This window comes from Lissotriton helveticus, chromosome 6 (genome assembly GCF_964261635.1).
Source record: "Lissotriton helveticus chromosome 6, aLisHel1.1, whole genome shotgun sequence".
NCBI lineage: Eukaryota > Metazoa > Chordata > Amphibia > Caudata > Salamandridae > Lissotriton > Lissotriton helveticus.
The window spans coordinates 2,047,599,699-2,047,617,650 of NC_136067.1; the positions used below are offsets into that span (position 1 = coordinate 2,047,599,699).

Here is a 17,952-nt window from a genome sequence, read left to right on the forward strand (position 1 = left end):
CCTCACTCATGTTTGATGTTGTGTTGTTTTGCTGTCATCCCTCACTCATGTTTGATGTTCTTTTGCTGTCATCCCTCACAAATGTTTGATGTTGTTTTTCTGTCACCTCTCGCCCATGTTTGATGTTGTTTTGCTGTCACCCCTCAACCATGTTTGATGTTGTTTTTCTGTCACCTCTCGCGCATGTTTGATGTTCTTTTGCTGTCATCCCTCACTCATGTTAGATGTTGTTTTGCTGTCATCCCTCACTCATGTTTAATGTTGTTTTTCTGTCACCTCTCGCCCATGTTTGATGTTGTTTTGCTGTCATCCCTCACCCATGTTTGATGTTGTTTTGCTGTCATCCCTCACTCAAGTTTGATGTTGTTTTGCTGTCATCCCTCACTCATGTTTGATGTTGTTTTGCTGTCATCCCTCACCCATGTTTGATGTTGTTTTGCTGTCACCCCTCAACCATGTTTGATGTTGTTTTTCTGTCACCTCTGGCGCATGTTTGATGTTGTTTTGCTGTCATCCCTCACTCATGTTTGATGTTGTTTTTCTGTCACCTCTCGCCCATGTTTGATGTTGTTTTTCTGTCACCTCTCGCCCATGTTTGATGTTGTTTTGCTATCACCTCTCGCCCATGTTTGATGTTGTTTTGCTGTCACCCCTCAACCATGTTTGATGTTCTTTTGCTGTCATCCCTCACTCATGTTTGATGTTGTTTTGCTGTCATCCCTCACTCACGTTTGATGTTGTTTTGCTGTCACCCCTCAACCATGTTTGATGTTGTTTTTCTGTCACCTCTGGCGCATGTTTGATGTTCTTTTGCTGTCATCCCTCACAAATGTTTGATGTTGTTTTTCTGTCACCTCTCGCCCATGTTTGATGTTGTTTTGCTATCACCTCTCGCCCATGTTTGATGTTGTTTTGCTGTCACCCCTCAACCATGTTTGATGTTCTTTTGCTGTCATCCCTCACTCATGTTTGATGTTGTTTTGCTGTCATCTGTTTTGCTGTCATCCCTCACTCATATTTGATGTTGTTTTGCTGTCATCCCTCACCCATGTTTGATGTTGTTTTGCTGTCATCCCTCACTCATGTTTGATGTTGTTTTGCTGTCATCCCTCACACATGTTTGATGTTGTTTTGCTGTCATCCCTCACTCATGTTTGATGTTGTTTTGCTGTCATCCCTCACTCATGTTTGATGTTGTTTTGCTGTCATCCCTCACTCATGTTTGATGTTGTTTTGCTGTCACCCCTCACCCATGTTTGATGTTGTTTTGCTGTCATCCCTCACCCATGTTTGATGTTGTTTTGAGGAGAAGCGTTGCTCAGTGGTTAGAGGCGGCAGACCCGGAAGCTGAGATCGACCGTGGACCAGGGTTCGATTCCCCGCCTCGGCGGGTCTCGGGCTCAAAAATTCCACGGACTCGACAATTCTCGCTCTGGTGCCTACTCAACTCACGGGGGTCACACTCTGCGACTCTGGGCAATAGCTTGCTTAATCTCCACTACGGCCCCTCGCGGCGGGATGCCTGGCTTTCACCTTGTGGACACCCTGCCGGGGTTTCTCACAGGGGAATACCAGGACGGGTTCCCTAAGCAAGCGCCGGGACGCTTACGGGCAGCCGTGCGCTCTACAAATCCAGCACATTTACATTTACATTTACACATTTACATTTACATTTTGCTGTCACCCCTCAACCATGTTTGATGTTGTTTTTCTGTCACCTCTCGCGCATGTTTGATGTTCTTTTGCTGTCATCCCTCACCCATGTTTGATGTTTTTGCTGTCATCCCTCACTCATGTTTGATGTTGTTTTGCTGTCATCCCTCACTCATGTTTGATGTTGGGGTGTTTTGCTGTCATCCCTCACTCATGTTTGATGTTGTTTTGCTGTCATTCCTCACCCATGTTTGATGTTGTTTTGCTGTCATCCCTCACTCATGTTTGATGTTGTTTTGCCGTCATCCCTCACCCATGTTTGATGTTGTTTTTCTGTCATCCCTCACTCATGTTTGATGTTGTTTTGCTGTCATCCCTCACTCATGTTTGATGTTGTGTTGTTTTGCTGTCATCCCTCACTCATGTTTGATGTTGTTTTGGTGTCATTCCTCACCCATGTTTGATGTTGTTTTGCTGTCATCCCTCACCCATGTTTGATGTTGTTTTGCTGTCATTCCTCACCGATGTTTGATGTTGTTTTGCTGTCATCCCTCACCCATGTTTGATGTTGTTTTGCTGTCATTCCTCACCGATGTTTGATGTTGTTTTGCTGTCATCTGTTTTGCTGTCATCCCTCACTCATGTTTGATGTTCTTTTGCTGTCATTCCTCACCCATGTTTGATGTTGTTTTGCTGTCATCCCTCACTCATGTTTGATGTTGTTTTGCTGTCATCCCTCACCCATGTTTGATGTTGTTTTTCTGTCATCCCTCACTCATGTTTGATGTTGTTTTGCTGTCATCCCTCACTCATGTTTGATGTTGTGTTGTTTTGCTGTCATCCCTCACTCATATTTGATGTTGTTTTGGTGTCATTCCTCACCCATGTTTGATGTTGTTTAGCTGTCATCCCTCACCCATGTTTGATGTTGTTTTGCTGTCATTCCTCACCGATGTTTGATGTTGTTTTGCTGTCATCCCTCACCCATGTTTGATGTTGTTTTGCTGTCATTCCTCACCGATGTTTGATGTTGTTTTGCTGTCATCTGTTTTGCTGTCATCCCTCACTCATGTTTGATGTTCTTTTGCTGTCATCCCTCACTCATGTTTGATGTTGTTTTGCTGTCATCCCTCACCCATGTTTGATGTTGTTTTTCTGTCATCCCTCACTCATGTTTGATGTTGTTTTGCTGTCATCCCTCACTCATGTTTGATGTTGTGTTGTTTTGCTGTCATCCCTCACTCATGTTTGATGTTGTTTTGGTGTCATTCCTCACCCATGTTTGATGTTGTTTTGCTGTCATCCCTCACCCATGTTTGATGTTGTTTTGCTGTCATTCCTCACCGATGTTTGATGTTGTTTTGCTGTCATCCCTCACCCATGTTTGATGTTGTTTTGCTGTCATCCCTCACCCATGTTTGATGTTGTTTTGCTGTCATCCCTCACTCATGTTTGATGTTGTTTTGCTGTCATCCCTCACCCATGTTTGATGTTGTTTTGCTGTCATCCCTCACTCATGTTTGATGTTGTTTTGCTGTCATCCCTCACCCATGTTTGATGTTGTTTTGCTGTCATCCCTCACCCATGTTTGATGTTGTTTTGCTGTCATCCCTCACTCATTTTTGATGCTGTTTTGCTGTCACCGTTCAACCGTGTTTGATGCTGTTTTGTTGTCATCCATCACCCCTGTCATGTGTTCTTTTGCTGTTATTCCTCATGCGTCAGCCTCAGTGTGTACAAGTAGATGTGACGTGTCTTGTGAGTAAAAAAACAGTTTTCGCGGTTAGTGACGCAGGAGAAGGTGAGCTGACGTGGTACCCGTGGCGAGATTCCAGGTACACCGGGTGCCCTGCTCTTGCCCACTCCGTTCGACTTGTACCTGATAATTAGGTGTCCGGATCCCCAACACGGCGCCAAAGAACCAGCGTCTCAGGAGATGAAGCGCTAGAATGACCCACATTAGGACCAATTAACTGGACCTCCGGAGAGAATTAAAATGGTTATTAATTCATTAGACGCCCGCTGAGAGCTGGCAGACCCTTCCTTCTCCTCCATCTCTTAGAGTCAGATATAGGGTTTGAACTCATCAACCATGTTAATACTCCTTTGCGAGCATGTAAGCTGCCTATATGTACATTAACCTGCTTTATGTTGCCACCTCCAGCTGCTGCCTTTTAGAACATTATGTGCCTCATTCACAGAGGTAAACTTGCACTTTTGTGTGGAAGTTTACCATTCCTTTGCAATTCACAAAGCAATTTATATGAGTAGTATCTTTACGACTGCCTATCTTTTTACGTGCGTAGTCTCCGCAGTCGTAAAGATACTACTCGGAATATTCCATTTTAAATTGCAAAAAATCGTTAATCTATGCAAAAGTATAAGCTTACCTTTGTGAATCAGGCCCTATGTGCATACCAGTAAAGCCAAGAATTGGATGTGTGGCACCTAAGGATAAATACACTTGTTTGCTCATACATTATGAGATTATTTTTCCATCGGTGAAATGTAACATATTTTTTTCCTTTGGGTTGCCCAGTTAGATGTCCGTGATTAAGGTTTTGAGATTTCTGTGTTTGCTGAATTTTACACTAACATAACTAATATTTATTTGTCATTATTTTTAATTGTAGTAAATTACAATTTGACCTCCCATGTTGCCAGTCTGGGCTACCAGCCAATAGCAGTGCATATATTGATAGCAAGGGGGGGTAAAATGGAGATATTTCCTAGAGAAGGGAATCACTTTGGGGTTGATTCACAGAGTAATGTGAGATGAAGTCCGAAAAGAAGTGGATAACCTATAAGTGTCCTCATGCCAGTATGCACTGGTATAGGGGCAGCCGCGACACACGGGAGTCACCCTTTGTGTGACATCCTCGTCAGCACAATGCGCTAGTTTCGTGGGTATATCTCATCAAGCTTCGTTGGGGTTAAATACCACCTTGCAGTGTGCCTGTCTGCCTGTCTGGTGGTATCTCGCCACCCCTATCTCCACGATGTGTATTATGTCTCCCCCCCCTCCCCTCATTGTGCGTTCAGGGTATTAGTAGAGTTAGGATGGGTCCCCTTTGGGATGCTGGATAGGAAACCGCCCCCCTGCACCCTTTTCCAGTTTCACAGCTTTCCCATTTGACCTTTTATTTATTTATTTATTTATTTATTTATTTAGATAGCGCACTACGACCCGAAGGCGTCTAGGCGCTGGCCTAGCGAAACAAATCACAACTGCCACATAAGAAAGAGCACAGTAAGATTAGATGGTAAAGAGTCAAGTTTTTCACACGGTATACCGTTTATTACAATTCATGCCATACTCTGTTTGCACCTCCTCCCATGTTCCATTCTAGAAACCCACCTGCAATCCAATCCAAAACACTATTCACACTTCCTGACTTTAGTCCAGTCCATTAACTCTCTGTTCACAACCACAACTGGTACCCTTATTCCACACCATAAGCCCACCTCTTGGCATCGTGTAGCCCTCTTGTAGTCCCCTTATTCCAAGTATAAACCCACCTCCTGACACTGTGTATCCTTATTCCAACCATAAGCCCACCTATTGACATCATGTACCCGTATTCCAACCATAGCACACCTCTTAACATGGTAAACCCATATTCCAACTATAAGCCCACCTATTGACATCATGTACCCGTATTCCAAGCACAAGCACACCCCTTAACATGGTAAACCATATTCCAACTATAAGCCCACCTATTGACATCATGTACCCGTATTCCAAGCACAAGCACACCTCTTAACATGGTAAACCATATTCCAACTATAAGCCCACCTATTGACATCATCTACCCGTATTCCAAGCACAAGCACACCTCTTAACATGGTAAACCATATTCCAACTATAAGCCCACCTATTGACATCATGTACCCGTATTCCAAGCACAAGCACACCTCTTAACATGGTAAACCATATTCCAACTATAAGCCCACCTATTGACATCATGTACCCGTATTCCAAGCACAAGCACACCTCTTAACATGGTAAACCCATATTCCAACTATAAGCCCACCTATTGACATCATGTACCCGTATTCCAAGCACAAGCACACCTCTTAACATGGTAAACCATATTCCAACTATAAGCCCACCTATTGACATCATGTACCCGTATTCCAAGCACAAGCACACCTCTTAACATGGTAAACCATATTCCAACTATAAGCCCACCTATTGACATCATCTACTCGTATTCCAAGCACAAGCACACCTCTTAACATGGTAAACCATATTCCAACTATAAGCCCACCTATTGACATCATCTACCCGTATTCCAAGCACAAGCACACCTCTTAACATGGTAAACCATATTCCAACTATAAGCCCACCTATTGACATCATGTACCCGTATTCCAAGCACAAGCACACCTCTTAACATGGTAAACCATATTCCAACTATAAGCCCACCTATTGACATCATGTACCCGTATTCCAAGCACAAGCACACCTCTTAACATGGTAAACCATATTCCAACTATAAGCCCACCTATTGACATCATGTACCCGTATTCCAAGCACAAGCACACCTCTTAACATGGTAAACCATATTCCAACTATAAGCCCACCTATTGACATCATGTACCCGTATTCCAAGCACACCTCTTAACATGGTAAACCATATTCCAACTATAAGCCCACCTATTGACATCATCTACTCGTATTCCAAGCACAAGCACACCTCTTAACATGGTAAACCATATTCCAACTATAAGCCCACCTATTGACATCATCTACCCGTATTCCAAGCACAAGCACACCTCTTAACATGGTAAACCATATTCCAACTATAAGCCCACCTATTGACATCATCTACCCGTATTCCAAGCACAAGCACACCTCTTAACATGGTAAACCATATTCCAACTATAAGCCCACCTATTGACATCATGTACCCGTATTCCAAGCACAAGCACACCTCTTAACATGGTAAACCATATTCCAACTATAAGCCCACCTATTGACATCATGTACCCGTATTCCAAGCACAAGCACACCTCTTAACATGGTAAACCATATTCCAACTATAAGCCCACCTATTGACATCATGTACCCGTATTCCAAGCACAAGCACACCTCTTAACATGGTAAACCATATTCCAACTATAAGCCCACCTATTGACATCATGTACCCGTATTCCAAGCACAAGCACACCTCTTAACATGGTAAACCATATTCCAACTATAAGCCCACCTATTGACATCATCTACTCGTATTCCAAGCACAAGCACACCTCTTAACATGGTAAACCATATTCCAACTATAAGCCCACCTATTGACATCATCTACTCATATTCCAAGCACAAGCACACCTCTTAACATGGTAAACCATATTCCAACTATAAGCCCACCTATTGACATCATGTACCCGTATTCCAAGCACAAGCACACCTCTTAACATGGTAAACCATATTCCAACTATAAGCCCACCTATTGACATCATGTACCCGTATTCCAAGCACAAGCACACCTCTTAACATGGTAAACCATATTCCAACTATAAGCCCACCTATTGACATCATGTACCCGTATTCCAAGCACAAGCACACCTCTTAACATGGTAAACCATATTCCAACTATAAGCCCACCTATTGACATCATCTACTCGTATTCCAAGCACAAGCACACCTCTTAACATGGTAAACCATATTCCAACTATAAGCCCACCTATTGACATCATCTACCCGTATTCCAAGCACAAGCACACCTCTTAACATGGTAAACCATATTCCAACTATAAGCCCACCTATTGACATCATGTACCCGTATTCCAAGCACAAGCACACCTCTTAACATGGTAAACCATATTCCAACTATAAGCCCACCTATTGACATCATGTACCCGTATTCCAAGCACAAGCACACCTCTTAACATGGTAAACCATATTCCAACTATAAGCCCACCTATTGACATCATGTACCCGTATTCCAAGCACAAGCACACCTCTTAACATGGTAAACCATATTCCAACTATAAGCCCACCTATTGACATCATGTACCCGTATTCCAAGCACAAGCACACCTCTTAACATGGTAAACCATATTCCAACTATAAGCCCACCTATTGACATCATGTACCCGTATTCCAAGCACAAGCACACCTCTTAACATGGTAAACCATATTCCAACTATAAGCCCACCTATTGACATCATGTACCCGTATTCCAAGCACAAGCACACCTCTTAACATGGTAAACCATATTCCAACTATAAGCCCACCTATTGACATCATGTACCCGTATTCCAAGCACAAGCACACCTCTTAACATGGTAAACCATATTCCAACTATAAGCCCACCTATTGACATCATGTACCCGTATTCCAAGCACAAGCACACCTCTTAACATGGTAAACCATATTCCAACTATAAGCCCACCTATTGACATCATGTACCCGTATTCCAAGCACAAGCACACCTCTTAACATGGTAAACCATATTCCAACTATAAGCCCACCTATTGACATCATCTACTCGTATTCCAAGCACAAGCACACCTCTTAACATGGTAAACCATATTCCAACTATAAGCCCACCTATTGACATCATCTACTCGTATTCCAAGCACAAGCACACCTCTTAACATGGTAAACCATATTCCAACTATAAGCCCACCTATTGACATCATGTACCCGTATTCCAAGCACAAGCACACCTCTTAACATGGTAAACCATATTCCAACTATAAGCCCACCTATTGACATCATGTACCCGTATTCCAAGCACAAGCACACCTCTTAACATGGTAAACCATATTCCAACTATAAGCCCACCTATTGACATCATGTACCCGTATTCCAAGCACAAGCACATCTCTTAACATGGTAAACCATATTCCAACTATAAGCCCACCTATTGACATCATCTACCCGTATTCCAAGCACAAGCACACCTCTTAACATGGTAAACCATATTCCAACTATAAGCCCACCTATTGACATCATCTACCCGTATTCCAAGCACAAGCACACCTCTTAACATGGTAAACCATATTCCAACTATAAGCCCACCTATTGACATCATGTACCCGTATTCCAAGCACAAGCACACCTCTTAACATGGTAAACCATATTCCAACTATAAGCCCACCTATTGACATCATGTACCCGTATTCCAAGCACAAGCACACCTCTTAACATGGTAAACCATATTCCAACTATAAGCCCACCTATTGACATCATGAACCCGTATTCCAAGCACAAGCACACCTCTTAACATGGTAAACCATATTCCAACTATAAGCCCACCTATTGACATTATCTACCTGTATTCCAAGCACAAGCACACCTCTTAACATGGTAAACCATATTCCAACTATAAGCCCACCTATTGACATCATGTACCCGTATTCCAAGCACAAGCACACCTCTTAACATGGTAAACCATATTCCAACTATAAGCCCACCTATTGACATCATCTACCCGTATTCCAAGCACAAGCACACCTCTTAACATGGTAAACCATATTCCAACTATAAGCCCACCTATTGACATCATCTACCCGTATTCCAAGCACAAGCACACCTCTTAACATGGTAAACCATATTCCAACTATAAGCCCACCTATTGACATCATGTACCCGTATTCCAAGCACAAGCACACCTCTTAACATGGTAAACCATATTCCAACTATAAGCCCACCTATTGACATCATCTACTCGTATTCCAAGCACAAGCACACCTCTTAACATGGTAAACCATATTCCAACTATAAGCCCACCTATTGACATCATCTACCCGTATTCCAAGCACAAGCACACCTCTTAACATGGTAAACCATATTCCAACTATAAGCCCACCTATTGACATCATCTACCCGTATTCCAAGCACAAGCACACCTCTTAACATGGTAAACCATATTCCAACTATAAGCCCACCTATTGACATCATCTACCCGTATTCCAAGCACAAGCACACCTCTTAACATGGTAAACCATATTCCAACTATAAGCCCACCTATTGACATCATGTACCCGTATTCCAAGCACAAGCACACCTCTTAACATGGTAAACCATATTCCAACTATAAGCCCACCTATTGACATCATGTACCCGTATTCCAAGCACAAGCACACCTCTTAACATGGTAAACCATATTCCAACTATAAGCCCACCTATTGACATCATGTACCCGTATTCCAACCATAAACCCACGTGTTGACATAATATACTCCTATTCCAGCTATAAGATCATCCTTTTGACACCGTGTGTTCTTACTCGAACCATTACAACTTGTACTCTTATTCCAATCTATGGGCAGATGCATAGACATGTCTGTTCCTTATTCCAGTCCTCAAAAAACCTGAAATCCTCATTATAATCCATAAATGCTGCCCAGAGAAGTGTAAAAGCAGGGTTTGGCAGACACTCCTTTGCGCAACATTTCACTTAACCACGAATACTGTTCTAGACAGGCGTGCCAGGTGTGTGAGAGCGCAGGCATCCACTGAGAGGGTTAGGCATGTGCGAGTTGTGGCCTCTACCTGTATGACAAAGTGCCTGATTTAGAGTTTGGAGGACAGAGTAATGTTCTTCATGGTGACGGAATAAACTAATGTGTTGCCTCAGCAGACACCCCCTCCCCCAAATGTAGAGATGTCTGCTGGCCCCGAGGAGATCTCGTAATCTTGACAGGAATCACCTTCATAGCAGTTTCTGTCAAAGCTGGAAACTTTTGACGGATGGCTCTGTCAAACATGACGCCCGCTATCATGCGTTTCCAAAAGTTGACTTAAAAAAAATCTCCTAAAGCAGGAGCGTGTCTTTAAAAAATGTAAACCGAATGGCCCCCGCACCATGGGAGATTTCTTCCATGGCATGGGGTAGATTTTTTTTATTTTGATGCCCCTCACCGGGGGATGATAGAATGGCTTACCTCCGACACCGCCCATGCTTCATCGGGCTGTCGGAGGAGTGTGTCGACGACAGAGCCGGAGGAGGCTCTGTCGCTGACTCACTGTTGGTCCACCTGACTCAACATCAGGTACGCGGATCGAGATATTGGTGGAGAGGGTACTCCGTTGCGATGGGGTATCCTCTCTGCCAAACTCTAGATCAGCCTCAAAGCCTCTTTAAGGAGAGGAGCTCTCCTGTTGACTGGTCTGGTAAGCTATGCAAGAACCCAGCTTCCTAAGTAGACACTGGTTTGTCCCACACATGGTGCTTGGTCTTGACAACAAGTCAACACCACTGTGAGAAGTTGGCCTGATATATGATGCTCACTAGTTCTAGTGATCACCTTGTATCAGTCCAAACAACCCTTATGGTGATTGGTTGTAAGTCAACCTTATAGACCAGCTATCCTAATGGTAGCATGGACAAAGCAGTCTTAGGCTAAACTCTTTTGGCATGTGAAGCCAGCTGTTTTACCACATATAACCCCTTGAATACCAGATGAAAGGACACCACACAGGTTGTTATAAAAATAAACAATATATTTATTACTAACAAACACCCCTGAACTCTTTATGAGATCAGAGGGCTAAGCACATAACAATACACTTCAGAAAAATACAATAAGTCGCACAAATTACAATATGCCCTAGGGGCAAGACAAACCATATAAAAAGTAAATGGTATAAGGAGATCGATAGAGGAAATGAAGATGCCCAGAGGCTGTAGGATCGCTGGGGCTACACTACCCTAACCTTAGGTAAGGAGCAGGAGGCCCACGGGACGCGTGTGCAGAGTGTGAACTCACACGCGGGATGCGGAACAAAGTCAATGGGCGCAACACGTTACGAAAAATGTGAGTAAAGACAGTTACGACTAGTTACGACTAAAACGACAGGATACCTGGACACTAGGAGACTCAATCTACCCTTGAGCACCGAAATGCTCTTGTTACCTCACCCACGGGCTGCAGGTGCACAGGTGTGAAAGTGTGTCGGGTTTCCGCGTCGAAGTCAATGGAGCCTTGGAGAAAGATGCTGCAGGCGACCAGGAGGAAGATGTCCGGAGCGATCCAAGGGTGGATCGGGGAAGATGGAGACCTGAAAGCAGAGGGGACAGTGTTCAAACTCATTAGCCAGTGACCGGAGTGGAACCAGGAAGGAACCAGATACTGTCGTCGCGATCAGGTGAAGAGTGGACGCTTGACTCTGCAGCCACGTGGACCAGGAGGTGTCTTCGACGACCAGGATGGAGGCACGAGCTGTCCCACGCAGGCTCTCGCTGTCGGCGGTGTCTGATCAGGATTCGGAGACAACAGGCCTTGGCAAAGGTAACCCACGCGGTGAGTGCAGATGGCGTCTGGTGCGGACCAGGAGGGTCAGGGGTACTTCACTTTTGGAAGGAAGCAAGGGCCAGTCTGGAGCAACCAGACCAGCAGTGTAGATTTCACGGTTCGTCGTCTAGGAGGCCACTAGCCAGCCGGCAAGTGACCAGACAACGCGTCGAGCTGCAATCAAGCAAAAGGGCCCCACGCAGATCTCGTGGATGCTGGAGGGCTGGTCTTCTGTGCAGGAGCTGCTCGGGGCTGGGGCTTCTCAATCCCCAAAGCACTTACTCGAGGATGCCTCTGAAGTCGTGCTGGAAGCGAAGTGCAGTTTCTCCAAGATGGCCGGTCCCACGTGTCTCGTCGCACCCACGGATCTCAGCTGTGCTGCAGATGTGGGTAGAGGTCGGAGAGGTCTGGGAGTTCGGGTCTCGTCGAGCTCTGAGGTCTGGTTCCGGCAGGAAGGACGACAAAGTGAACCGCTAGGACGCTTGATGGTGCCTGCAGTTGCAGGGTGGTCACTCCTTGGCCACAAGGGAGATTTCTTCAGTCTTCTGTGGAGCAGAACGTCGAAGTCCAGAGTGTCTTCTTGTAAAGGTCTTCAGGATAATCTAATTTGGAATGGGACCAGCTCCTACCTTTATCCTGCTAAAGGGGGCTGTACTATCGACTAGGTCCCTCCCATGGGTGGGACCAGGTAGGGGGTGGTTACACCCCCTATCCTTTGTCCGGTTTTGCGCCAGAGCTGGGGCTGGAGTGCCCCAGCCACTGGTTTGAACCGGGGTATGCCCAGGGACACCTTGTGTGCCCCAGGCATGTCTCATTCCTTTCAGTCCTCCCTACCTCAATACACAAAATCCTGTCTGGGGTGGTGCTAGCACCTCCCAAGGCAGGAAACCCTTTGTCCAGGCCTCCCTCTCTGGAAGGACTCCCAGCAGCAGGAGGTCAGACTTGTGTCTGCGGTGGCAGCATCCATTTTGTGATGCTGAGGCTCTGCTTAACTTTAACCGGGGTTACAGTTACATACATGTCTTATCCCTCTAGAAGGGTGGAATGCTACCCCCGTCGCCAGAACTGGCGAGGGGGTAGTATTCCAAGGCGTATGACACCTTACACGACATGTTTTGATAATGCTATACCAAAGTTAGCAATAACCGCGAGGATTATAATGCACTTAAGAGTATATGGTATAGCGTTATCATGGAACAGCTATAAGGACTTGGTTCCGAAAGCTGCAGACAGGCTCAGCTCATGCTAGAGCACCATCTCACATAATTCCAAGCACTCTGCCTTCAGGATTGATAAGGCCTGCCATAGGAGTGACTTATAGGAATCTATGTGTCCATTTTGTGTTTAGATATAGGTATACTATATCTACAGCAAAGGGTGATTACACCACCTTGCCCCAGCTGTGTTAGCAGCCAGTTGTGTCAGTTTGGATGGCCAGACAGGGGTGGCATAATACATGCTGCAGCCCCTGGTAGGCCCTGGGTACACCTATGCCCTGGGTACCTAAGGTACACTGTACAGAGGCTGATAAGGTGACCCAGCATCCAATTAGGTATGTACCTAAGGTACATGGAGTCCATTTTACAGAGAGAGCAATTAGTCTGGGGTCCTGAATAGCAGGGCCCCAGGCCAACTAGGTCGAAAACCAGCAAAACACTAGGCAAAAAGTTGGGGGCAACCATAGTCCGATATCCACCTTCCTACAACCACAATAAAAATATTGGGCTGAACCTTGAGTCTTCACAAAGACCGTAGTGATTGGTACAATTTATTGTGCGTCAAGGGTCAGCTCAAGGTCAGTGCAAAGGTCATGCAGAGCCAATGGGGGACAAATGGATATCCCCCATCATACATAGCAAAATCTAAAAATGGTGGGTGAGACTAGAGTATGAGCAAGCAGCTTGTGCTGTGACTGACAGGTCTGCGGGAACATTTCTATATTCTTAGCGCTGGAAGGCCCGCGGATTGACTCATCTGTGCTGACGGTTGCTCGTGAGCAGTAGTTAACCTTAGACACGAAGTGTGGGCGACTGTTCTTGCAAACCACATGGTATTGTTACACACTTACAATTACTGTCATGGCTATCTGTCATCGAGACATGTCCTTTCCAAGATCTGTTCCTACTGGAAGGCTAGCTCGGGCAGTACTTGGGTGCAGGTGTGCGCCGCAGCTGGACTTAACGAGTGCACTTTCTTCAGTGATGTGCCAAGCTGATTTCTTTCACGCCTTCAGGTATTTCTGAGTACAACTGGTCACCTTGTAGTAAAGCGCTTTATCCAACAAGCGGACATTGGTTCTTCTTTATTCATTAATTGATTTATCTAATTTGTTAAGGGCACAGTCAGTCCCCTGAATGGATTCCTTGCCACAATAATAAACTACGGGCTTAGGCAGACATGTCCAGGTGAGAAACAGACTAGAAATGCTCCCTGGATTCACAGCTCAGATTGGTGATGGCTCTCAGATGGTTCCATATACTGGGTCTAGTGCAGAGAAGCCCCGGCCTCCTCTCCCTACTGACTTGGGGCTCTGGAAGGTGCGTTGACGTTGCTGACTGCAAGGTTCCTCTCAGATGGTATCGGGTTTGTTTTTGCTTCATGAATAGGGGACTGAGACATGGACGGTGCGTAAGATCAGTCGACTCTAGACTTACGCCCATGGGTGTATTTTCATACCTGCGACCCAAGATCTACGCGCCATCACACCTGTCACCAAAGGTTAATTTTTCATCAGTGGCTCCCCGAAGATGAGGAGCTGTTTCCAAAAATGATAAATTACATTTATATCACCATGAAAATGGAGGTGGGATGTACGCGGAGGCCAGTGAGTTTGGTTGCGGAGGAAATCAGGATATACACTGTATGAGACAGTCACTCCGCGCGCCCAGGTGTGTAGGCACCTCTCGTTAGCTAAGAACATGCTAGGTGTTAGGGGCATTTTATATTGATTCAAGTATCCATTCAGAGGGCTATCTCTCTGAGGTCTCTATGTGTTGTTCCCCTGAATGTCTCAGGTTTTTCTCATATCTGGCTGTACTTCTGAGTCTGTGTTGCTTCTCACCTTACTTCATTTGAGTAGTTGGACCATACCTCTGCAACCACACGTTGCCGCTGCTTGCACTATTGTCGCTAACGACCGTATGCTTGTTTTCATTAAGATTTAATGATGTTTTCTGTGTCATTTATTTTTACACATGTTCACCTATGTCAGGGTCCTACTGTTTACAGCACATGTTCATTCAAGCAGATGCCCAGCAGCGTGGGAATGTTCCCTTCCTAAACAGGGGTCTTCCCAGAACCCCCCCTCTCCCGACCGTGTCTTCTGTTCAGTGTCACCCTAACCTCCTGGGTGTTTGCTTCACTTGTGCAAGGGGCCGTGCTCAAGTCCTTGCTCAAGTCCAGCAGCCACTCTGCTCTAATGAGCTCTACCAAGAAGGGAGCATTTGCAGGGTTTGTGTTCCTTGTTATAGTGAATGGTTGGTTAATATTAGGCTCAGCATAAATGATTGTTTAGTAACCCAGTGCTTAAAGAATCGTCAAAAGAGGCATTTGGGTGATCCTTGGCGAGTCACTAGGAGAGAAAAAGCTGTCACTTCGCCTGATCATCCTTGTTCTACACTGAGCAGTTACCGCCCTGACCCTCGCCTGACCTTCCTTGTTCAATGCTGCGCTATAACCACTTTGACCCTCGCCTGACCTTCCTTGTTCTACACTGGGTAATAACCGCCTTGACCCTCGCCTGACCTTCCTTGTTCTAGCTGGGCTGTAACCGCCCTGACCTTTGCTTGACCTTTCTTCTATGCTGGGCTTTAACTGATTTGACCCTCGCCTGCCCTTCCTTGTTCTAGGTGGGCGATAACCAACCTGTCCTCGCCTGAGATGTTTTGTTCTATGCAGAACAGTAACCGCCCAATGGAGGAGGGTTTCCGTCAGTGACTGAAACTTTCTTCCATCAGCAGTGAAGCTGGGGGCCCTTCACATAACAGGACATGATCTTACGACAGAGGTTTCAAGCACACTCCAGACCCACCCTTGCTTACTATGGTGCTGGGGTGATGTGTTCTGTTTCACCTACATTGGCAGTGAGGTATGCATCTGGAGTAGGTCCACCTGGACCATAGCAAACCCCAGATTCAACCCATTGCCATGGCATCAATACGATGAGGTAGGCTTCAGGTACCCATGATAATGCCTGGTTCAGGGCTGGGCGAAGCTTTGATGAAGGGGGTGACTGTGAATCTGGGTCCGGTTGCGGGACAGATGTGAGTTTGGTAATCATGCGAGTGCCCTAGCACAAGTTATGTCTGTTTGATCCAAGTGAGTGTTGAACTGTACCTCCATTAACCTCTCCACCTCTCTCTTTTCCAGGACTACACCGATGCCCTCATGACCAACTACTATGTGAGTACAGTGACGTAAACAGGACTGGGTGGGAGCGCGTGGGCAGCGGGAACCAGGAAACAGCCCTGGAACAAAATATTCACCCCCAAGTGTGCAAAGGCAGGCCAACCCACCATTGGACACAGGGGGTTATTCTGCCCACAATGAATGCCAAATGGTGCACTTAACTCTGTATATTTTCAAATAGTTATTGGCATCGACCCATAGATGTTTTACTTGCAGTTCTGAAGGGGACCTGATGAAATGTTTGTGCCCAGGAGCAGTGTTTCTCTCCAGCACAGTCCTCTGTTTCTCCTCGCCTCTGTTTCTCTCTCCTACGTGACAGCGCGTGTCCCTGGCAGTCACTGACTGGGGAAGGGAGGAATGTGGAGTTTATTTACTTTATTTATGTGCCAAATGTGAAGGAACATGTAAGGTGTGTGGTAAAACCGGGGGGTAGTTCACACAACGCCACTGCAAAAATATACCTTATGACTGAAAGTTTGCGGCCTTATCATAGTGCGCCGTTTACTTTATGCCAAGGGATAAACATTGTTTTATTCCTGTAGCTGTGAGCTTGGTAAAGACCATCCTTTCTGGAGAGTTTGGGCGCGGGTAACCTGAATATATCTTTCAATGTAGACATTCTTTGCACCTATGGGTTTCTCTGTCAGATATATACCATTCACAAGCTAATGGGCGCAGCCAAGTTGAATTTAGGTTTATTTGTCTTTACGCCTGTAATCTTGCGTTGTGTATTTACAATTGTGTATTTATATTCGTAAATAGGTTTGAGCGAACTTAAAATTACATCGTTTGCTGCTACGGACGTGTTTTTTGTGTCACAGTGTGAAAATGTGAACACTCACTAACATTCAAGTTAACATTCAAGTTTGTAGGTATTCACAAGTTCTTCAATGCAAGTTTCCACACTAGACAACGTCAAATATTTTCTCCTTCAAAAGACCGAATTCTACCCCCATGTAGAGTGGGAACGAGAAGGGAACTCACCTTATAAAAGGAGGGAAAATCATTTCTGCATATCGAAAAAAAGATTTGAAGTGAAAATAGACGTTTGCGTAGAATGTACACAGTCATAAATATACACTTATCATATTTACCCATGAAAATGTCATACACAGGTAAAAATCGTTGAATTCAGAAAAGAATCCCCCCTTACTGCTGCTAGGAGCAACTTTTTTCGAGTACTCCTGAAATTTTTAAGAATTCTAAAAACGCCCGAAGTTTACTCCAGCTGTAGGCGTGTGCCCATGGGAGAAATTGACAGCTTGCTTTGAGAATTGGACATTTTATGATACGTTCTGGCTGGATGAGCAGCTGGAAAGTAAACGCCCAATTCTCAACTCACTATCATGCCATGCTGCATAGAGACAACTCAGTAGTTTCGGCAGAGGAATCTTTGCAGTGGGCTAATAGTTTGGGGGCTATGGCTTGCAAAACTGCACCCGTGGTAGCCACTTTTGGCAGAGATGCCCAACCTTAGGCCAACCTCTCAGACGACAAGGCAATCAATGCAGCATTCAGGGGTAAAACGTGTATATTGAGCACCTGGTAAATAGCTAGCAGCATAGCGCCTGCATATGTGATGTCATTCACTCATCTACTCACAGCCTCATTCATTCACCCTTTCATAGTACAGGCACACAGGGC

The 17,952-nt window shown here is 45.2% G+C and overlaps 1 protein-coding gene across 2 annotated transcripts in view; it reads left to right on the top strand.

Annotated features, from left to right (window-relative positions):
* Nucleotides 1-17,952, top strand: part of MPV17 (mitochondrial inner membrane protein MPV17) — a 411,576-nt gene that overhangs the window by 366,852 nt on the left and 26,772 nt on the right. For both annotated transcript variants that reach the window (XM_078647178.1, XM_078647177.1), the window contains exon 6: nucleotides 16,270-16,302. In XM_078647178.1, coding sequence (XP_078503304.1) covers nucleotides 16,270-16,302 — 33 coding nt within the window. The remainder of the gene's footprint in view (nucleotides 1-16,269; nucleotides 16,303-17,952) is intronic.